The 24,597-nt window shown below is 33.3% G+C and overlaps 1 protein-coding gene across 1 annotated transcript; it reads right to left on the bottom strand.

Annotated features, from left to right (window-relative positions):
* Window positions 1–839: 839 nt before the first annotated feature.
* LOC118197420 (uncharacterized) lies at window positions 840–24,021 on the bottom strand. Its single transcript, XM_035368926.2, has 5 exons — window positions 23,865–24,021; window positions 17,844–18,051; window positions 15,813–16,016; window positions 9,388–9,592; window positions 840–4,633 (listed from the first exon to the last, which is right to left on the bottom strand). Exons 3-5 carry the CDS (start codon window positions 15,977–15,979, stop codon window positions 3,671–3,673), a joined length of 1,335 nt encoding a protein of 444 aa, XP_035224817.1. The 5' UTR covers window positions 15,980–16,016; window positions 17,844–18,051; window positions 23,865–24,021; the 3' UTR covers window positions 840–3,670.
* Between the last annotated feature and the right edge of the window lie 576 nt (window positions 24,022–24,597).

Below are 24,597 nucleotides of genomic sequence, written 5' to 3'. Positions count from 1 at the left end.
TGTTTCAAGAAAATTGTTATTCCTTTCTTAGAATATTGCTTTATGTTAAAAGATATTCTTTAACTGAAACATAAATACACTAGTGTAGCAGTAAAATAATAATAAATAATAATAATTCAAGGATGGAGAAATATCGAATATTTCAGAAAAGTCAATCGACGGAGCAAGGAGGGAAAAAATGTAATGCCATCTGTCGAAAGAAACAACAATGAAATGTAAAAAACCTACGTTAGTAAAATTTTGAAAATGTTGTTGAGAAGATCTGGATTGAATCAGTCAACTGGAAACAGAGTTAAATTTTCTCATCAACGAGCCGGAATTCCATTTCGAATAGTAGATATACAAAAATCTTAGATAGATTATCTTTGTTGGTCACTTAATCATAATTTTGAATTCGATTCTTCCAAAGGTGTCCACAAAGCTTACTCAACAGTAGAAATGGATTTTCTTGAAATCTATTATGCTCCCAAAAATTTATATTTTTTAGTTAATGACACTATTTCAGAATCCTAGTATCTCAGTTTTTCCACTTTCATTAATGTATTCCTCCACAGATGGCATTACATTCGTTTGTTCCTCTTATTTTCTTTTCCTTAATAAAGCTGTGGTCCCTTTCCTCCGTTCCGCAAGGAAGGTTAAGAACTGGGTTTAGGTATTCGATTGTTATAACTCAACGTAAATAACGACTTTCGACCGACTGATAATCTTTAAACATTCAAATGATTATACATCAATTTTTAATCACCCATCATTTCGTACTTTAAACTGAAAAACTAAAAAAGAAATAATCCATCATTTCGTACTTTAAACTGAAAAACTAAAAAAGAAATAATCAAAGATTTAAAACAAATCTTAGATTGCTTTTATTACACTAAAATAAAATATATTTATATACAGCAAAATAACAAGTTAAATATTATACATACACTGTCCTTCAAAATCATTCTCAGGTTTAAAACTCAATACCAGTCCATCTAACAACCGGTCCCTTTAAAAGTTTTTTCCGGTGTCTTCATTTACGATATATTGAGCTTTTATCTCTTTGAGAATGATTTAGAATTTCAGTCCATTCATTTTATATAAAAGCTGTAAATAAGTTAGTTACATATTCATCAAAACTGTGAGTCACATAAAATGCATAATACAAAGACCTGAGTTATATTAAAAGTAAACTTCAGTAGCAATCATTTCTAAATAATTACAGTAATTATTTCGTAACTTTTAAATTCTTTAAAGATATTATTTATTAAATAATTTATATCTTTTTTAAAATAACTAAAACACAAAATAATCACTGATAATCTTGATAAAATACTGTTTGTTGTACATGCATTAAATTACAACTCCATAATTCTAATACATAACACGGCTCATCAATTAGTACATTCACTGCAGATAATACTTTTTCACATCTTTGCAACTAGAAATAAATATGTAACATAAATGTCGAAATGATTTATATGTAGTCCATCTTATAAGACACGTTTTCTCTATAACGGTATAAATTTATTAGACAATAATTTAAATAGTTTCATTTAATTCTTTGCAGACTGAGCAATAATAAACAAAACTCTCTGAATTCCTTTGTTTTTGTACATAAAATAACAAACAAACTACACAGTTTTATTAAGAAAAATCGAAGAATAATTAGCCATTATTAGCAGGAAAACATCCTGCTTTAAGCAAAGAACATATGCTATGCTTTTCTACATTTGAAACATTTACTTTCGAAGAATAAAAATATAAATATTGCTACAAAATTCCTTTTATTTCCATACTTTAAATACAAATATTGTAATTAAAATATTTAAATAGAAATGTTTCATACTATTTATTATTTGCTTTACAGAACTCCATAACATCCAACAATGAACTTCCGTTAGGATTTTTTTCATTGTTTTCATACATTAGAGTTCCTTGAAAATGTAAAAGTAACAATGAAGTGATTTTTACGCCTTGATATATTTTGTTTATCTATTATACAATTCTTCAAATCTTATTGAATTTTAATGAAAATAAACACCGAGAACGTATATTAACTGCATGCTCTAAGGTTTATTTACCAATCCCCCCCTACATATTCTACAGTGATATTACTACTCAAACGATTAGCTTCTGTACTCTTTTTCCCCTCCTATTCAGGTAATGTTGCAATCTATTTGACTACGGGTGCAATCAGAAGCGGACGGGACAACATAATTTTTCGTGTGGTCGTACATGCACAGTTCCACTGTACAATTAGTAGTAAACTTAAGAAAACGAAACATTCGAAATCAACTCGACGCTGCTGGCTCGAGACATGCTGCGAAGTAATGATATCCTATGTCTTTAGCAACCACAAGCTATAGGAGTCACTCGTTATCAAATCCACTGCCTGACTCAAAAGCACGAAGCGAAATAGCGATAGCCCTCAATTTAAGCAACTATAAACTGTAAATGCCACTCGCATGAAATCCGCTGTTCAATTTACGTGCACATCGCGAAATAGCGATACCCCATAATGGGCAACTACGATCCAAGAAAGGGGTTCTCAACCTTTTTGCCTCGTGCAAACCTTTCGTCAGCGCTACTAGCCCCTTCTTTCCCAAACTTGAAAAATACATATGCATATATTTAGATTGTTTTTTAACGTGCTTTATTTATTAAACATTAAAAAGTATAAAAAAATATTGATAAATACCAAAACTTGAATAAAAGTATAATCTTTTGAATATTCATAAACTAAAACTAAATAATGAAAAGCTAAGTTAGAACCCCTGATCTAAAGGAACCATACGATTCAAATTTACTGATTTTCAGTGTTCCTGTTCCAACTATAGATTGGCCCACCAGCGGCCGAGCGGTAAAGTCGCTGAACACTGGTAGTTCGGTCCGAGTTTCGAATCCAGCGAACGGGCTGGCTGCATGGGTGTTTTCGTGGTTTTCCCCATGTGTAACGTGTATACGAGTCAGTTTCCCTTAGAAAGTCCTCCACGAACGCATCCCTCTCCTTAGGCAGATAGCCGTAGTGTGCTTTGCCATAATTAAATAAACCAAACCAACTATAGATTTTTTTCCTGACGCTGCATGAAACGTATAATGGTAATTCGCAAAGGCATGCAAATTTCATTAAAACTAGGCAAGCAAATGCGGGCTATGTGGAGATGTGCTCCTATTTTTCTACGTGCAAAACTAAAAACAATTTTGTTTCATAAATTAGAATTTTCAGTATTACATAAGCAAACTGATCTACAAAGTTTTGTTTCCTAATACTTTTTATACGTTGAGATGATGATAAACTAAATTTGCGAGTAAAAGGTAATAGTTATATTATTATTGCATTTTGCTTGTTTTTAAACTATACTGAAACTTACTTATTTTGATGTTATTTGCATTTTACTAAACTGGGTATTTTTATAGGTACTTATGCGTATTTTAATTATTGCGCTATTATGAAAAAAATAATTTCTACTTCGTAAAAGTTAATGAGAAAAAATGGAGCACAAAATTTTACAAGCTACTGTAGTATCTACATATTATATTACAAGAATATTTTTAATTAAAACATAGATACCGTCGAAATCACTTCATTGCCAGACAGGCGTAAAACTTATTGTCATCAAATACGTTTTATTGAGTTTTTAAATTCTTCGTTGCCCTTTGCAGGGCTTTTTTGTCATGCAACTCTTTGTCACATAGCTACAGGTTTACTTTGGTCAATGTACTCGTCATCATTACATGTTTCAGAGACACGACAAAATTTATTATTTTTGACATCTTTACAACAGACAACTTCTAGACTGGAGGTTTCAGTAACTGATATTTCTTCAGTACTAGATGTACTTGTAACTGTAGAAGTATCATAAGCAATAAGAAGAGCTGCAGAAGATGTAACAGCAGTGTCAGATACTGCTACAGGCGCAGAATCAGTAACAGAAGCATTATCAGAAGAAAGAGCAGTTTCAGCTACAATTGTAGCATTGGCAATGGTGGTATTAGTATCCATCAATGTTGTTTTGATACAACATTTGAGAATAGTTTGTATCTTCTTGCAACGCTTCTTGCCGAAATTTTTACATGCTTGAGGGTCATACTCTAACACCTTTCTATCTCCAATGGTTGCAGAACAACATTTTTGGGCGTGAAGTAAACGTTTTTTACTCCAGTTCTTGCATACTTGCATATTAGCTTCAGCGCAACGATCGGATTTTTTTCTATGCTTTGCGTCTCCTTCTGCAAAAGCCTTAGAGTTTTCTTTACTTATTCCATGATGATGGTGATAGGAAGTGTTATCGCTGGTGTTATTTCTTCTTTCAGAGATTTCAACATTTTCTTGAGATGCATTAAAAGAGGATGAATTAAATACATTTTCGGTCGTGCTAAGCGTATCTTCCTCTGTACTAAAAAAGAGATTGAATAAATTTTTTAGAAATTGTTGTGCTTTATTAATACTAGAGTCACTAGAGTTCTCACTTTCCGAAGTAAAATTTCCTTCTTGGTAATCAGGATAATAATACTCATACAATAGTCCATTTTCCTTTCTGTTTTCAGGATACTCAATTTGCTCCACTACAGGTTCATCAGAATTTGATGCATTAAAACTTTCTGTTTGAGTATCTGTCTCGTTATAAGTGTTGTTAAGTAATTCATTACCCTGTGGGAAAACAAAAGTAATCAGACTATAAATAAACATTACCTTAGAAATTTCAAACTATTCACAGTCGAATAATATATATATATTCCTAATAAAAATGCTAAAAACAAAGTAGATAAAGTATATAATCAATTCAAAGCGCTATTAATATTAACCAGTAGCATATAGAAAAGCAAAAAATATACTGGGTTATTCAAAAAGAAAGAGCATATTTCAAACATTTATTTCTTCCAAACTATAAAAGATAGAAACATGATTCTAACGTTAACGGATAGAGAAAAGTTTATAATTATGGTATGCATTCAATAACTGCAGTTTGTATGGCTTCATGTGCAGACGATGTTTTAGAATTCGCCATACCTTTGGTTGAGGAATTTTAAGTTCTTTGCTTGCTCGCGATGTCGATATCTTTGGGCTCCTTTCGTAAAGTGTACGAATACGCTCGACATTCTCGTTCGATGTGCGTGGACGTCCCGTGCTTTTCCCTTTGCAGATGCAACCATCTTCTACGAATTTTCGATGCCACTCGTAAATTTGCTTATGACGCGGTGGTTGTTTATTAAATTAACGGCGAAATGCTCGCTTAGTTGCAACAATGGACTCTAGTTTTGCCAATTGTAGAACAAAAAATACTTCTTCTGTTGTGTCGCCGCCATTTCACTACAGACTACCAACCGACAAATAATACCAGAACAAACAACAGCGCCAATGACTGGAACTTTCACCCGTACTAAATTGTACATTTTTCGCTTTCCATTAACGTTAGAATCATGTTTCTATCTTTTGTAGTTTGGAAAAAATACATGTTTGCAATCTGCTCTTTCTTTTTTGAATAACCCTGTATATAAGAGGTGATTTTATAGAAAAGCCCTATGACAGACGTTGTCATGCTGAGATGGGGTAATTTCATATTAGGTTTAGTTTTTATGAACATAAAAAACTATTAATCGAGTTTTGGTACTTAACATTTTCTGCACTTTTTGTTCTTTAATTTATAAAAGCATGTTAAAAATAATCTGTATCTAAATTAATGTCATGTATTTGGATCTCGAAAGTTCTTCTGACAATTGTAAAAAAGGTGCATGGGGCAAAACAAGTTGAAAACCACTGCTGCTTTATATAAGATGGATATTATATAAGATGGAAGTATATTAAAGGATGGAAGTATTTAAAGTATATTATATAAGATAGAAGGCCCATATCTAGTCTTCTACGAAATGCATAATGCGTTCCATTTTAAATTCCGTTAAACTACGTAATGCATAATGCGTTTTTTATGCCAAACTAAATTTGACATTTGCTTAATTATTTATTCGTTTCTATAATATTTGTATGTAAGAAAAGCATTATCTGTTATTACCTAAACCAAAGGTAGGTAGGTAGTTAACTGAAAGCTACTGTGCTACATGACTCTATTAACATACTTTTCTAGGGCTACTGATAGATTAGCAAAAATTGTTCCTTTTTTATTAACATCAAACTTTCATATTCGTGTGTGTTTTCATAATCTTTTGATAACGTTAAGTTGAAATCTGATGCGATATACTACGTGGCGTTTTGCATGCGGAAGACACACAATGTTCTCATTATTATTGTTTGGACAAGCATGTTTCTAGAAAACTGGAGTTCAAAAAGATATTCTTGTATATGTAATTTTACATTTGGTCTTGATTTTGTTCTAGTTGAAAAAAAAATTGCTAAGAAAATAATCTAAAATGTGTTCGACCACAGAGAATGCAACGATGAGCTAAAACATGCACATGGTATTCGGATCAGTTTACTTAGGAAATAGGGTAGATGGTTGTCATTTGAGCAAGATAGATAAGATCTATGGGGTTATCAAGTTACTCCTGAACAGCGCGATTTTCTAGCTATAAATCTATTGGATACATCGAAGACTTCTGAAGAAATGCAATCAAGGTTGTGTTAGCGGTATGAAAATACACATTTAGATAGATTAAAAAAAAAAAAAAAAACCCGACGCACCATGACGCACCGAGAAGATATAAAGCAAACTGGACACAAATTTATATGCAAACAGGTTTCGACGGAAAATCCTAAATTTTACATTCTGGGTGCCAATGAATGAACGGTTGTCGCTACAGCGCATCTGATCTGCGCAACTGGCAGGATATTTAAGAGGAGAAATTACGATTCCAGGTCATAAGTTCTTCACGAATTTCATTCCCTGTACTCTTCTGGTAAGTCTCTTCTGTTCTCTTCTGGTAATGTCTCGCACACAGGTGCGCGAATGATATACGCAGATGTACGCAGATATACGCAGAATTTGAGAGAGGTCTTGTAGTGGGCTCAAAGAAGCCGGCTGGTCTTATTAGCGAATAGCTCGACATTTGAGCCACTATTAGACGATATTGGCAGGAATGGGTGAACCATGGCCGCACACAACGTCAAGAAGGAAGCGATAGGCCTAGAGAAACGACAGAACGTGAAGACCGAGAAATCGTTAGAGCGGCACTCACAGCCCCAGATGCATCATTAACATCGATTGTACGTGTAACTAGTGCTTCAGTGACCGCAAGGACCATTCATAGAAGGCTGACAGAAAGGGGGCTGAGGTGAAGGCGTCCTCTGCGCCGACTGCCATTGACCTCTGTACAACGCCAAGACCGTTTGCAGTGGTGTCGGGTTCATTCGCACTGGAATGTCACTGACTGGGGCAGAATAGTCTTCAATGATGAATCCCGCTTTGAACTGAGCCCCGATGATCAGAGAAAGCGAGTCCGGAGACGCCCCGGACAGCGGTGTGATACCAATCTGACAACCGGGTGTGATACAGGCCGACAGCCAGGTGTAATGGTCTGGGGTGGCATTTCATTTCATAGTAGGATCCCTTTGGTTGTCATCCGTCGCAACCTTACAGCACAGCGGTACGTCTCCGAAGTTCTAAGGCCCGTTGTGTTGCTCATGTCACGCCCCCCTGGGCTTACATTTCAGCAAGATAATGCCCGCCCTCATTCTGCACATGTTTCTACTGCTTGCCGAACATTACTTTAGCCAGCAATCTTTAGGATCTCTCTCCTATTGAGCACGTTTGGAGCATTATGGGCAGATTTCTCCAACCAGCTCGGGATGTTGACGATCTAACGCGCCAGTTAGACAGAATTCGGCACGATATCTCTCAGGAGGACATCCGCAACCTCTATCAATCGATGCCAAGCCGAATAACTGCTTGCATTAGGGCCAGAAGTAGACAAACGCGTTACTGATTTTTTCACCTTGTGAAGCTCTATCACTTCAATAAATCATCCAATTTTTCTCAAACTGTAATAATTTTTTTTTCTGTACATGTACATCATTTCTATCGATTGTCGTCCCATTCGGATAACTTCTTCTTCGTGCGTCGTTTTTTTTTTTTTTTTTTTTGTCTAAGCTAAGTATATCTATCATTTGAAATAAGTCGTGTTTTATTATACCAGAACGTCGGATCGTCGAGCTCTTCAGCAGCACACATACTGAATTCGCCCTCGTACATACAGAAGGGAGCCACTATGACTCAAAACTAAAATATCAATTAATGTATTGTTCTAAGTACGGTGGCTAATTTAACCGAGTACCTAGAGGATTTTCAACTTCCTGTATTTTATTATATAAGTATTATTTACTTATATGGCGCGTTATGTTTTTACAATTTTATTGTGTATTTTGCATAATTTCCATTTTGTGAAAATTTATACATTTTACGAGTATATTTGCCGTTTATTGTACTGACAGGGGTACAAAAACACGAGCCTGGTGGTTCCATGTAGCTTTTGGGAGAACCTTCGGATTAATTCAATTGGTTCAACAAGGCCAGTTGGTGTAAAAGCGTAAGCTATAACGGAACCAGTGTAATACTAGTAGAAGCAAGATGACCAGTTAAATCTCTAGGTTCTTAGGCTCACCTTATCGTGGTCTCTGGCCTCCGAGAATGGTGACCTAGCTAGACAATTCAGTGGTGGCTTCAGGAGGCTTTCGAAAGTCCGCTGACCCCAGAAGTCTGAAGCCCGGGACTTAGGGATGTCAATGTGTATATCCTGTGCAAAGTGGCTTTGTCTGGCAACCCCATCTCCCACCCAATATACAGTCGAGTTCAGGCTATGTAATGACTTTTATCAGCTGGAACACGTAGACATATTGAGTACAGACTGATGGATTATTTTCTGATGTTCGTTAAATTCGTGTTAATAGGTAAGGGAATTGCGAAAGTAGCCTGAAGGGAATTTGAAGGGTGTTATGAAGAGATTTAACAAACCTTTTTTCTCTAGGTCTGCGATATTTACAATTGTTTTCCTCCCTCTAATTTTACAACATTTTTGGAGTTTTTTTTTTTTTTTTATTTCACAGCATTATCCTTCGCCCTTTCTTTTATATTAGGCAAGAAATGGAATTCACATTTACTTTGAATGAGAGGCATTGAACCATTTCAGAGTTTTAATTTTTGTAAACTAAAATAGCACTAAAATAGTCCAGGACTTAAAACAAGCCTTTCCCACTCAGTCAAAGACTTTGTAATTAACAACACTTGCTTTTGTGTTAAGCAGAGTACTGTCATAAATACGTTTTAATCCAGCTGTTTTTCTATTCATGTAAAAAAGTTATTGCTTGGAGGTGTAATAAATGTTTAAATCTCCCTATTAATCTCGGTTATTTATTCATGACATCTTTGCGAAACGCTAGAAAATAAAGCATAAAAGATTTTCCTTCCAAATAATATGACTGAAAGGGCATAAAAAGCGAAAATTATGCTTTCTTACCGTTACTTCTGCATTTGGTTTTGTCATATTTTCTTCGTGTTCAAACTCTTTTATAAATTCTTCCACCGCAGTCGAACTATTTTTCTCGCAAGTTACACCACATGGACTTCTAAAATATGTTGCTAGCACTGCAGTGGCTACGATAGGCTGTTCTTCGGTTATGACGCTTAGAGGAAATGGCACGTAGTAAGTAAGTTTTCCACATCTAAAACAGAGTTTATTACAATCATTAACATAGCAAAATACATTGTTTTTACAAATAATTTTAGCAAACAGATAGACATGAAATTAAAGCCTACCTCAGAGGATCAAAGCATAAGGAAAAATATTTTTCTATGTTTATCTAATTTATAACCCTTTATGCTTACTTGCAACAGTGCTTGAAAAATTACTAAAGAGATTTTTGTGATCCGTAACCGTGTATGTCACACTCATATTTTTATCATTACAGTAAAAAATGTTAAAACAAATCGTTCTCGTAAAGGTAATGCGAAAGATATTTTACATGTAAATGTTCAAAGGTCAAATAATTTAAATAAATGTTTAAGAATTATCCAGTTAACGTCTTCCTATCAGTCAACTTCAAAATTTATTCTTCTTGATATGCCATATTTATAAATTTCTATTTGACGGAAATTACCTTCCACCCGCAATAAACTAACAAAACGTTAGCAATTGCTTATTTAAATGAGGTGGTTATTTTCCCATTAGGTCCTTTATTACATATTATTTCTTTCAAATTTCGTCACTTTGACGGATTGCAATGGTACAGTTATCTAGTTGGCAATAGTTATGGAGTAATCTGGTCCCAAGATATCAGGCGGCCTACCATCAATCTGTTTGAGCATCCGCAGACCTGCTCCAACAAAAAGATCCCAAGATATCAGGCGGCCTACCATCAATCTGTTTGAGCATCCGCAGACCTGCTCCAACAAAAAGACACTATTACCATTTATCGCCAGGCGTCGATAAATCGTAATGGTCGTCGGCTGCCCACGCGCAAATTAAAATTGGCCGCCCTATTTACAGAAATATAATATATTTGATAATCATTTCGCCGCCTTTTAATTTGGCCTTCTACGTGCTGTGCACCATCCTGCCCCTCACCAAGATCGGCCCTGGTCGTCTTCACTACCGAGAACATTAGCGTTTAGTGATTGAGAAGTATCGCCATGATCTGCTCTGCCTCCATACTGGAAACTGGGTACAGCTTGGTGGCGTTCCCGATTGCCGCTTCCTTCTAGAAAACTCCCTTTACCGCGCCAGGTGGGAGAGTGTCAGTAGCAGTAAGATCAGGATGCAGAATAGTAGTATTAAGAAGGAAAGAACTGATGCTGCGCAAGCGACAATCAGTTAAAATATGTATTCGCACAGTGACAAAAGAATTGTTGAATAAGCATGTCCGGAAAACAATGCTCCAAGCATTGATGTGGCTGGCAAGGCATTACGCCTGCGCTATCAGAGTAAGAAATGTATTTAATTAATGAACTTAAATTTGGAACTAAAGTCGTTTTACGTTAAATGGGAAAATATAACATCACCGCATACCATAAACCGAATCAGTGTCTAGCGATATTCCGTCTTTCTTATATCGCCTACAGTAAAAAAATACACTACCATGACTAAATTTCAATTCATATACATTTTTAATCTTAAAACAGAAACCTGAAAAGCGTAATGAGTAAAATTATTTTTTTGTTTCATAAAGGCAATTGCACTGACCTAAATGCATATCTTATATTTCAAAGATTACCATCATGATTGCATTTATTATTTTTTTATTATTTTGGGAATCCTAAGTCCGTTTTAGAAAGAAATGAATAGCAATACACCACGCAATGAACCAAAACGTTTTGTGATTATTGTGTTCAAATATAATAAAAAATATGAATATGTTCGTATTTGTCATAATGTCATACATATTGTAGTCATGATGATCATAACTGAATGCTTTCAGTTAGAATCATTCTATAGCTTTAATATGGTTCGCATTCCATGTATGCAATCAGCCTTTTATTAAAGGTTTTAAATAATAATATGGCTAAATTTTCCCCTTTCTGCAGTTTAGTTTCTCTATTCTGAGTAAAATAACAATGCATGCGGAATATTAAATGCAATTCGTGCATTCTTGATAGAAATTAAAAGCTCACGAATTCCTCTTAATGTTAACATCCAATGACGCGCTGCGATTTTAGTCTCAGACTCTATGCCGTCAGAAACCCTTTTAAAGCTTTACAGAACATCTAATTTACGTATGACTACTGTCAAACAATGTTGATGAGCTGAATTTCAGAATTCCTGCTGTCATTACTGAGTTAGCCAAATATGCTTTGATGAGTGTATCAAGAAAATTATTTCCAATAATATAACTGCAAAATTACTGGAGGGAGTATTAATGACATTAATACATGCACTAAAATATTTTATCACATTTTTGCAAGCGTAAATATGCAGTAGCATTTGAAGTAAACTTGTCACCTTTAACGGTTTTAGAAACCATAATTAGATTAAGGTAAAATAACACGCCAAATAAATAATAATTTGGAAGTCAAGCAACAAAAATCAGCGTAATATTTGCAAATTTTCACAGGATTAGTATCGATCGCTTCTAACCATCATACTCAGCTGCCAAAGTGCAAACGAATGAAATAAGATATAGTGATAAGGTAAGAATGGCTAGGCAGAAGATTATAAGAATTCTAATTTATTCATATTCCTTTCTTTCCATCAATCAGTTATAAAATTGTACCTATTTTACATAAATTTAACTTTAATAGTTTATTCACCTATTTATAAAATTCCCAGTTCCATACTTAAGGACCCCATTCGGGATATGAATTCCTGGGGTATTTACAGGATTTTTTGCCAGTGTGGTTTAATTTACATTGGTCAAAATAAGAGATCCTTAAAATTTCACATTAAGGAACACGAGGCATATGTTAAGAAAAAGGAAACACAGAAGTTCTCTGTTGGCCACCATTGTTGGTCTAACATTTTCCATTTTCTGCAGCCAAAATTATTCAAAAAACATCTTCCGTTGGCAGATTTTCTTGAGGCGTTTTACATTCGAAAAAACTTTCCTGTTCTAGTTAACAACCCTAATTCCAATTCATCTTTATCTACAGTCTTTAGGGAAATTATGTTTAAGTTTTCTTGTTCCATCAATAGATCAAACCAGTAGCTTAACTCCTGTCCAGCCATTTTTATCTTATCGCTATATCTTATCAGTTTAATTCAGTAACGAATTATTATATTTTAGTTAAAAATGACTTAGCAATGGGTTTCGACGTAATAGAAGACAAAATCCAGTATAGTTTTGAAAGTGAAACAATATTATGCCTTTCAGCTGCGAGTGTGAAAATGAGAATAACATTAACGCCAGCTTAGGTGCAAGTGCATAAAAAACATCTAGATATTTCTGGCCAGAATAGGGTAGGAAATGAAACACTGACACTATCTAATGAAAAGTAACTGTAAATAAAACTGTTTAATGGTTATCTTAAGCAAGAGTTGAAACTCGGATGACTGACTCAAATATAGAAATGTTTCCGCCTATTAAACCTTCATAATTTTGAGGAACATAACGCTCTTTTATATTAAATATTAAGGTCGCTTGGTTTCGCACATATTTGTATATTAAAATGTATTTTAAAGTCTGAATACGAAGTTTATTAGCAGGAACAAAAAGATAACAAAAATGATTAAAAATGTGAGCAATATTTTAATTAATCCAAAAAAGAATGAAATAACTGCTAAATTCTTCCCTTTGACTGCTCGAAACGGAAAAAAATTCTCCTTGATGAGAAAATTTTTTTAAATTATTGGCGGTGCTAAAGCAACAAGAATCGACGTAATATTCACAAATTTTAGGACCAGTTTTAATTAGTATTTTAATACAGAAACTTTAACTTAGAACCTTCTCCTTCAGCTGCAGAATTGCAAATGACGGAAGAGAAGGCTGTGCTCTTACGATAATCAACAGAATCAAAGGAAGAAGTAAACGGATCAACGAAAGGAAAATAATCAACGGAAGAAGACAGCGCTTGTACAAAATGGCGAGCACACCACGCGGAAGCCTGCCGCGAGAAACTTTTTAAGTGCTTAGTTAATAATAATTCGAGACCAGAAACTTCTGTCAAGCCGCTGTTAAATGATTGAGTTCCTCATCAGCAGTTGATATTGAGAAGAAACCTTTGAGCTCTTCAACCCGATTAAACAGATTGAAGCCCATTTTTTCAAAGCAGGATGACAGAGTTTGTTATGAGGTTCGGGATGCGGGCAAATTGAAAAAGAACAGCAGGTCCTATTAAATTCAGTAACTTATAGTTCAACCATTTTTAACTGCTAATACACAGAATAAATATCTCAGAAAGATAAGGACCTGAACAGCAAAACCAAATATTTTAATTAAAAACTGAACATTTTAAATCATTTACAATTAAGGCAAAAAAAAAAAATTACCTTAGTTATCTGAATAACTCATAAACTCAATACATAGAGTGCTATTCAGTTCACTTCTGAGTTCGATACATCTAATTACATCCCATTGCTTAGAAGTTATAGTCGAACACAGTGGGTCTTAAATTTAAGAGTACCATGTTATAGAGTGCCATATAAACCTCTCTGTTTACATCCCCCCTCATTTTAAATCCTAACATTCAATTAAGCTAAAGTGCTTCCCTTTTCATAAGCTTTTATTTAGTTCACTCATACGTTTTTCGCTCTGATCAAACGTTTGTCATCGGTTTTTAAACAATTTCCTGATAAGATATCGTGTTAAGATTTTGTACACACATTGTTTTTAAATGACAATACACTGTGGTGAAACGATGATTCAAAATTCGATTTAGAAGTTTTAAAATTTAATGTTTATACAACTTTTCGCTCATATCTTTGTTTAACAAGTACTTTAATAATTTGAGAATTTTGTTGTTTGCAGAATCGAATATAGCGGGAAAATGTCTGAAATGAACTTTCTTCAAAATTGTAAGTGTAATTTCAGATCGTTTGGCGAATTTTCGAAAATCACTCTAGTGGTTTTGACCATCTGACATAGCACAGTCGTTGGAAGCAAAAGAGTGATTCTTCGTCGTTGTTGTCTTCTTCTTCTTATTATTTGAAAAATGATTTCGCAATTAAATAATTTCATTGACAATTTACTTGAGTCTAAAAATATGAGAAAAAATAATAATAGAAAACTTTTTAAGCATTAAAATTTAGAAAGAAATTTATAAAATAAAGTTTTATTTAAAACTGAATAAAATAATGAATGAACTAAAAACGAATTCAGGTCTAAATAACAAAATCTATTAATTGAAATACATTGTCAAAATTATATGCACTACCTAAATAAATTTATCTAGGGCACCGCACGCTTTCATTATTCATGATATCATATTCAAGATGAATTTTATAGAGAATTATTTAACTTCTTGTTACCATTACATATGATAAATTATTTTTATCGTTTTTATTCGTTAATTATTTAATGGATTTTAAATAAAACTCATTTTATAAAAGTTAATTTCTTTTATTCATATTTCTGCTCACTAAACCTTATTCCTTCAAGTCAAATCTTCAGGAACTCAACTATTTGACATGGTTGCAATTAGAGAGGTTTCTTACCCCATATTATTGAATAAGTGGTAAAAAATTCCATCTCATCCCTAAAAAAATATTAATTACATAAATTTTATATAATTATAGTATTTTTTTCCTTCTTTCTAACACGATCTCAGTCATCTTATCCCAGGTATGAGCTGTTGGTATACCATTAGAATTTTTTGCCAGTATGGCTAAAAATGCCAAAAGGGGAGAAAACGCTTTGAAATTTGTTTTTCAAAGAAAGTAAAATTTATGTACCGAAAATGTAATTCACAAATCTCTCATTGTGTTTTCAAATGGCAAATTACATTTTCTTTAGGATTAAAACATTTATAAAAGTTTATTACTTGCTTTAATTAATGTTCGACGTTCTAATTTAAGTGAGCATATAATTTTAACATTTAAAAAATTGTTTCTTAGTTATTTCTCATTGTTTCTTAGTTATTTCTCAATCACCTTTATGCAGGGTGCATCTGTAGCATTAAACTTTGTTCTACGATTTGTTTTCTAAAGTACAACTGAAATGAAATATTGCACCATTAAAATGAACCATAATCCAGCAAAAAACAATATAAAAAAATCTAAGCTGGTTAAGTATTTTGCGAACGATTTTAGAAGACTTAACAGCTTCTTAGAAACAAGCTATGGTAGGTGTTGGCATATATCTTATACATGATTAATTTAAAATGTCTACAAATAACCGAATTTCTAATGGAGTACAGTAATGGCCACATATAATTTTAATTATCTTTAATTAAAATTAGCGCCACTAATTTATAGAATTCTGCAGCTTCTTAAGAAATGAGGGCTTGTTATCATACCTGTCATAGACATACATGTCATCTTTTCCACCTTCCATAATATCCCAAACTGGTTCATCTTCTGTTTCTTGGTATACATCGAATGATACACGCTCCTGTAGTTCATGCAACAGTTCTTGCGCATGAGGTGCTTTATGGTTTACGATAATGAATTGCAGGTCTGTCATGCCATAAGAATCATAGCGCTTAAGCAGAGATTCCAGCCTAATTAGAAAAACAGAAATAAGATTCCGAATACCCTTGATATTCAAGTTAATATTACATTTACTATAATAGATGGAAAGGGTACAAAAAATTCAAATAAAAGTTCCAGAAATCTGCATAGTTTAAGAAAAACCTTTATTAACAATCAACAAAATTTAAAGCTCATTTGGAGGTGTTGATGATTTCCAAGAAAATTACTGACAGACGACTAGATTATTGGAGGAGTTAAAGCAACAAGAATCAGCAAAATAATCATTAATTTTCAGAAGCAACAAGAATCAGCACAATAATCATTAATTTTCAGAAGCAACAAGAATCAGCACGATAATCATTATTCGATTGTGTTATTTTAACTTGAAGATGAATAGATTTTACCCAAGTGGAGTTCCACGAAACTAATACGAGACATGGTATTTTCGCCACATACCACCAACTTTGTTTGAAGTATAATTTCATACTTCATAAAAATTAATACTATTTGTTTGTTTTTTCAGTCGCTTGCGTTACAATGAAATCACTTAAATAGACCCTAAACGATGTTTTGTCTTCTGTGAAGGCCTTCGAGAATGTGGTTATCAGGGACATCAAATTTCAGCCTTTCTTTATGCTCTCAGAAACAATTATCTAGGAGGTAATGCCATGACAGGTTTTTAAAATTTATTACCGAAATCTAGGTTATGTTTCTGCAACTGTTTCCAAGAAGTACAACTCATTAATAACTTTATTGAATTAATATAAATATGATTGTTCCAACTAGAAAAATAGGTTGCTCATTTCTACTCAATTTCAGCTATTCATATAAATGTTTCCTATCTTCTCAAATACAAAATTTCATTGAATAATTACTATCCCATTTTATTTTTACGAAAATATTTTCTTTTGAAAGTTAAGTCTCTACTTTGTGTTTGATTTATATAGTATTTCCTAAAGATGATATATTTAACATTTTTCAGATGAATTAATTTCATTGTCCATTTTCCGGATACGAGAACGCAGTTGGTACGGATATCTATATGGTCTTTGAAAAACAAACTGTCTTCTTCTGTGGGCAAATAAACTGATGACCCGTAGTGTTTTCCACTTATCGTATAATTAACTCATCAAGCAGACAATTTAAACTGGAAAAATACTGCCACATCTGACATTTCTGATATCCTAAGCTTAATACTTTTTTTTATCTCTTAAAAAAGAAGGTATGGGGATTAGAACTATTGTAAATTTCCGCTTAACTGAGGTAATACCTGGATTAATACATAAGCACGATTAATAAAGTCAATTTGTAAGCCACAGAACCGTTGTAATTAACACAAAATTACTTTTTAACGAGTTACATTTTAATTCAAGTAGCTTAATCTGAAGAAGAATATAATTTACTGTAATTTGGCATGGCAGTTATCTGCTTTTTTTTTCCAAATTATATAAAAATGTAATTTAAAATATCTAATAAATATAATTGTATATAATAAATGTAAGTTAAATCATTATTCGAAACAAAAGAACACTTTGTAAGTAATGTAAAAATAAACATCACTAGAAATAAAGAAATTATGCTAAGCTAGGGCTTTGAAGAACAATGCTCTCAAAAGAACGTGAAAAATGCCAAAGAGTTAAAATTCGCGTTTGAAAAGTTCAGTCAGAACTTCTTGATTTTTAGTCGGTATCAGTAATTTTTTCATTACTTCATAATAAAAAGAATTACCGTTTTTTACATAAATCCGCAGGACGATTAGTCGGAAGCTGATTCCTTTTAAGCATAGAAACTTAAAGAAAAATATAACATATTCGAGCACAATCCTGTTCAACCATGTAAGCATACTGTTAACTCACCTTGATGCCTGCTCCAGACAGAACTGTCAGGATGCTTGCAGCAACGCTACCAAAGTCACCTTTCCTTTGGCTTCTACTAGAGGCTGGCGACCTCCAATGGACCACGAAGGAGCTTCTTCGCATTCTGGAGGTCTAGCAGAGGTTACCGCCAGTATTAAACATATTAATGGACATAAAAGCCATCTATGCATTCCCATGGTTATGCAATCTGCAAGGTAATAACAAATATTTATAAATGCAGTCATATAATATGCTAAATGAAACAGATAAATATATTTCTTAAACAATATCAAACACATTCTTCACTATAAAAATCACGATAATGATGATATCTTCATTATACGAAAAATATACGCTGACATGCAACACGAATATTAAAGTGAAGGAATTCTTCTACAATTTTGTACTTTTGAGAATACTTAATAATTTAAGTTAAATTTAATCTAAAACAGCCAGTTGTGTATTCACAATTTTACATATGAATTTATTACAAGAATTTTATATTATCTAACATTAAAATAACTAAGCATTCTGACCACATGATTTTAAATATATATTCGAAAAAATTTTATAATCTAGCAAATATTTCCTACCTTGTGGCTGCTGATCAATAACAATTTTAATCACTTATGCAGTCAATTAACATAAATTAAAATTATATACAATTGTAGAGACATTAGGTATGTTATGGAAGCAGTCAGATTATTGAAAAATTAGCAACGCCGGGAATCGAACCACGGACGTCTGAAATACCGGCTCAGCGTGCAGACCACTACACCACGAAGGCTCGCCAAGAAGGTAGGAGAAATACTTTATACAGTAATAACCCGAACTTTACCGATTTACGAGAAATCAGTTGTGGTTCATTATTTTTGTTGGAGATTATTTGAATAAAATTTGGAAAAAACAACTTCGAATATATCTGGATAAAAATTTATCCATTCTCTTCCAAAAACGAGACAAAAAGCCTAAAAGGAGTAATCAAATAAGTCATGTAATAGAAAATTTTTCAGTTATACTAACAAATTAGATTTGGAAGTTGATACTGATTACGTCATTAGCTACTGGACTTAACATAGCAAAGATCTTATAGCCGATGAGCTTATTGAGAGAGGATGCTTCAGAAAACTGCTACTGAAGGTGTTGACACTTCAGATACAAATCCAAGAGACGTATGACAAATTCATGCTTGATTGGCCTCTGCCCAAATGGTTAAATGTTTCGGAGAACATAAACTCTAATAAAGAACGCATCCTGGTTTATAAAGCAAGGAATAAAAAATTACTAGCTGGCTATGAAAGGTTTTACGTCATAAAAAAACATTTAAGCATCAGACGAGTTAGTTAAATTTATTGAAGACATCGGAATGAAAATAACTCCATTTTATGTAGCACATTTGTAGCAATAATATTTTTATCGATATGAATTAAAACTATATATCTATTACATACTGCTGCGTGCGTACGGGTTCGTGATGAATTGAATGCAAATAGAACCGTTGATAAATTGATAAAACTTATTTTTCCCAAAAGAAACACTTTACAGTTCTTGAACTTTGCCCAAAAGTACCCGTAATGCTGTTTCTCAGTATGGCAGACAGTGATTAATTACCACATCAAAGTACTAAGAACGTTAAACCTAAAATCATATAAAAAGCCTCAAGTGTTTCCTCAGTTCGCACAGTTATCTCTTAGTATTATCAGTTAAACTTCGAGCTAAATTAAACTGTTCCTAGCTTGTATAAAATCCTCTCATCGTTTCTTATATAGTTTTGCCCTGTCCGCCGAGAAATTTTCAGTCTTTTCGCTTTGATTTGTCGAAATTGCACAGTCAGAATTAAAAAAAAGGCCCAGTTACAGTTACAAAGAAGTCAGATTAAAATATCGCCTTGGTATTTGGCGACCATTTAGTGGTTCTTGCTAAATCTGGGGCGAAACCCATCATCCTGGCGTATGGCGATATAGCCATTTATCTCAATGCTAAATCGACTTGTCCCTGTAGCCTTATTTTTCCGGCGAAGCTTCGCATTTTTGAGGACTTTCATGTTACATTACGCAAGAGATAAAATAATTTACATATAATTTCATTAAAATTATTTACATACATACAAAATTCGTAACAATACTTTTGTTCTAAACAAGTAATTTTAGCCCCTCGTTCTATTTAGCTACAATTATTTATGTATTAACATAAAAATTCGACTTACCATGAAGTTCGTCGGTCGATCCACCTATCACATAACTAGCAGATATTCCTACATCCCCATTTCATTACGCTGATAACGATGATTTTGCAGGGTATTTTATGTTAATTGGCCAATTGTTACGATTGAAAGCATTTAATGTTTTAGTGTTACCGCTGTTCGCAGCGTCTCCTGCAGATTACGTTCAACCGCCGAGCTCTATCCCTATAAATATCCCGGCTTTAGCTATTTCGCAAGTCGACTTTAAAACGCGCCGTTAAACTATTCAGCCTGGGATCAGTTTTCCAGGCTGAAGCAATTGCGATTCGTAAAGCTATCGAGTTAACAAGCCCCCCAGTAGGATCCACTGTTAATATTCTTACAGACAGCCTCTCGGTCATGCATGTCTTACGAAATCCCAGACATCCTTCTTCTATCATAGCGGAGATTCAGGACACGCTGAAGGAGCGTTCGTCGACAATGAATATCCTCATATCTTGGATAAAGGCACATGCCGGTATTCAAGGTAATGAGGAAGCCGACAGGTTAGCAAAAGAAGCAGCTCACAATATCGATGCACAATGCGTAATTACCCCGTGGTCTCACTAAAAAAGTGACAAGGACAGCAGCTCAGCACCAGTGGCAATGGGAATGGGACTCTACCGAACAAGGCAGGAAGACCTATGAATATTACCATTAAGTTTCGCTCGATCGTCTCGAGTCATCCCCACAAATAACAAGATTTGTGACGGGGCACGGGGTTTTCCCCTCCTATTACTATGAGAGAGGAATTGCAAATACCGAAAGTTGTGTCTGTGGAGGCATTGGTAAACCAGACCATTACTTGACCCAATGCCCTATAACCGCACAGTGGCATGTGCAGCTACCGGAACAGGCAACTTCTCATAAGCGTTATCTGATCAAACAGCCAGCATTTCGCATCAAAATATGCAAGATAATGCAGAAACTGGAGGAATTGGGAATAGATTTGTGCAGTGTGGAGTAGTTCCCTGTCAATCTCTCTTCTCTCTCTCTATCTTTTTTATTATTATTATTTTTTTAAATTTTATTATTATTATTATTATTATTTTTATTGCATATATTATGAAACATGTATGTATTACGGCCCACTGTATATATTATGAAACATGTATGTACGAGTACTATGGCCAATGAAAATTATTATGAACTATGTATGTATTATGTAACAGGCTCAATATATTATGAACTATGTAAGCAAGTATGAATTATGTAAGCCACTATGTACTATGTAAGCATGTATATGTATGAACTATGTAAGCAAGTATTATGAAAGATCTATGTATTATGAACTACTTGTATATAAGCATGTACTATGAACTATGTAACTATGTAAGCATATATTATGAACTATGTAACTATAAGCATATGTTATGAACTATGTAAGCATGTATACAGGACCAATGTATGCCCTTATAGGCCCCATGAGGCGTTGCCCCGGATAGTTGCGGAACCTGGACTAGACCCGAATAGTCTTAGTAAGCCGCACGGGTGTCCAGATTCTGCTCTCAACTCAATTCAACTCACTTTGTGTAGTCTTCGACTACTATACCTTCAGTTTAAGCTTTCAATTATTATTTTGAATACCCGTAAGTGGCGGAATTTATTTGTACGCACACGTTGCGTTTTCTGTTTATTTAAAAAGTTAATAAAAAGGTTGTTTGACTTCATTATAATATTTCAGACGGAGCAATAACTCGCTTGTCAGTTTAAATAAAGTATGAAGGATTTTGATTTTTACAAGATTAGGACTCTGTAACTTCCATTAAATGACTAAAACACACGAAACAGCGATATCGTATCGACGAACGGTACCTATATTTCATTATATAAGAGAGAAATGTACCGAATGGTACCTATATTTCATTATATAATAGAGAAATGTACAACATAATAGACGAACTACTGGTTAATTTTGAGTTTCATACTAAATATCTTCTTTTGATACACTGAATGTTAACTACGTGGAAACGAACTGTGTTTGACCAAAAATACTTAGGAGTACTTTTCAATCTTATATCCCTGCAAAAAAGAAGACAAACACATGCCAATCGCGAATCTATGTAAAATCAGTCTGAAAATCCCTTACCGATTTTATCCTGAAACCTTATAACCACATGATTATTTTTAGCGGTTTTGTTTTAGCAAAATGTTTGAATAAGAAGTGATTTTCTAAATGTCGCAAGTTCAGTTTTCTTAAAAATAAATACATTGGTGACATATTCTACATTATTTGCAATTTGAAAATTTAACTCTGCATTATTTAAAATATAATACATTGCTGCAATAATATAATTCCCGATGGTTAATTTACTAATTTACGAACACGGATTTTTATTTAAATCAAAGAATAAAACAACGATTAGCGTTAATAAAACCGGAGTTTTATTTAAAATGCACAGAGGGAACATTTGACTCCGGTTTTAAGATATTCCCAAGAGTAACTTCCACATAATAGATGATTAATTTAGTTTTACTGCAGTGTATGCAAACTTGGAAGAAAACCTGTATAATGATACAAGTGTAATTTCATATGATGGAGGTTTAAAGAGTAATTAGCGGAATTTTAATGTAAACGAACGATATATAATTTATAGTATTTTATTGGAATGCTTATGTGAATCATTCTGTTATTATCAGATTATCAATTATAAAGAACACTGTTCGGTTTTGCTGGTCACATAAAATGAGAAAATGAACTTTCTGATATAAGTGCAGAATCAACCACTTATTTGGTGCGTTATGTTTGACGCTTTTTACAAGAGTAAGAAGAATTGGAGTTTAGTCAATTTCCTTTGACTTTTTAAGTGAAAATACATCGATGTGTACATGGACAAAGGAGTTCGCAAGAAATTGACAAAAATCCATTTCTTCCTACTCTTGTAAAAAGCGCCAAACATAACGCGTCAAATAAGTGGACGATTCTACACTTCACTGAAAAAAAAAGACACCAAAGATTTGAAATTGAAAAAATGATGGCACTAACGATAAGGAAAACATCTATTAATTGTTAATGTCATAATTTTTAAGCTCAAATTTTTTGTGCCTTTTTATTCGATATATACATTTTGTAATTTTAATTTTAGATTGAATTCTATTCATAATTTTTGTAGAGATTTGCAAAACTACGTTTTAAACAAAAATTATGTTTAGAAGTGTTTTATCTGATCTTATGGCACTAATGATAAGGAAAACATCTATTAATTGTTAGTGTCATAATTTTTTAAGCTCAAATCTTTTGTGCCTTTTTATTCGATATATATATTTTGTAATTTTATTTTAGATTGAATTGTATTCATAATTTTTATAGAGATTTTCAAAGCTACGTTTTAAACAAAAACTATGTTTATAAGTGTTTCTTCTGATCTTAACGAATAAACAAAATTTACCATTACCATTGTTTAAATAATTATAAATATGCAACGAGATACGTTAAAATGTTTAACCAAGTAAAAGGATTAAACAACCACTCATATTCGAAAGACTGGAAAATTTTGAGCTTCATAAATAAATAATATAATGCATCTTTATGGATTACGAAACATCACATTTTATGGAAAAACATCAATAATTTAATTAAAATATATAATAATTTGCAGCACAGTCAATTAAAATGCGAAAAGGGGATATACTATTTCCTATTGTTTACAAAGTACTGCTCGTAATATTAGTTTGCAACAAACGTACTGCTGTCGATAACCCACATATAGTACTTGCTGAGTTACTAATTTTTTTGCAATAAATTATTCCTGCCCCAAATAAAGCACAAACGTTCATTATTAAGAGAGCGTTTTACTTACCAACAGGACTACTCACAGAAAACCTCTGTGACAACTGTCACAACTCAATACGCATTCATATCTGGCAGATATCCTGTGCAGGAGGCCCTGGTTAAGGCGTTAAATTTTATTACCCGATCACATTTCATCATGTGATGACTTTTCACCTCGATCACGTGATACGTCTTGTTGCTAAGCGTAATGGCCTTGACTGCTACAGCGAGTCGTATTCTGTTTGAGTTGGTAAGTTGTTTGTGCCTTATCATATTACAAGTTCGCAGATTAGAACTTTCGATAACAGCGATTTTTGACTTCTTCAGAATTTGTAAATAACACTCTGCAATGAACAGCAATAATCTTTATTTAAATGGGTTGAATAAATAAATAACAAGAACTTATTTTCAATTTATCCCCCTGCGCGTTCTTTGGTTTCTGAATGGCTATCTATTTAATCTGGGATATTATTTCTTTTTTCTGATAACAGTGTTTCGGAATTTTAAAGTTGTTATTTCTTGGAAACGATATTCATCTTTTTGTTTCCCTTCTTCCCTGACTCGCTGTATTTTTAATTTCCATGAATATATTTTCTATAATTTTAACCTAAATGATGCATGAAAACAGAAACATACCCATACGAAATTCAAAGTCAGGCAAAATTTAAACAAATTTAGATTGAATAGTGGTATTATTTTTAAAAAAATGATGGGCAGAATAATTTTTTCCTCTTTGAACAGAAACCCATACCAATTGCTAG

This window comes from Stegodyphus dumicola, chromosome 4 (assembly GCF_044657685.1).
Source record: "Stegodyphus dumicola isolate Sdum_Otavi_A_Nest chromosome 4, ASM4465768v1".
Lineage (NCBI taxonomy): Eukaryota > Metazoa > Arthropoda > Arachnida > Araneae > Eresidae > Stegodyphus > Stegodyphus dumicola.
Note: the sequence above shows the minus strand (reverse complement) of the source record. Positions and strands in the feature narration are given on the sequence as shown.

Bases quoted from the DNA above. Each gene is read 5' to 3' on its own strand.
- LOC118197420 (XM_035368926.2), bottom strand. From the start codon at position 15,979: ATGACAGACCTGCAATTCATTATCGTAAACCATAAAGCACCTCATGCG. The intron at 9,593-15,812 runs GTATGATAACAA...ACTCTGTTTTAG, and splicing joins GACATGTATGTCTATGACAG to ATGTGGAAAACTTACTTACT. The intron at 4,634-9,387 runs GTAAGAAAGCAT...GTTTTCCCACAG, and splicing joins AACCAAATGCAGAAGTAACG to GGTAATGAATTACTTAACAA.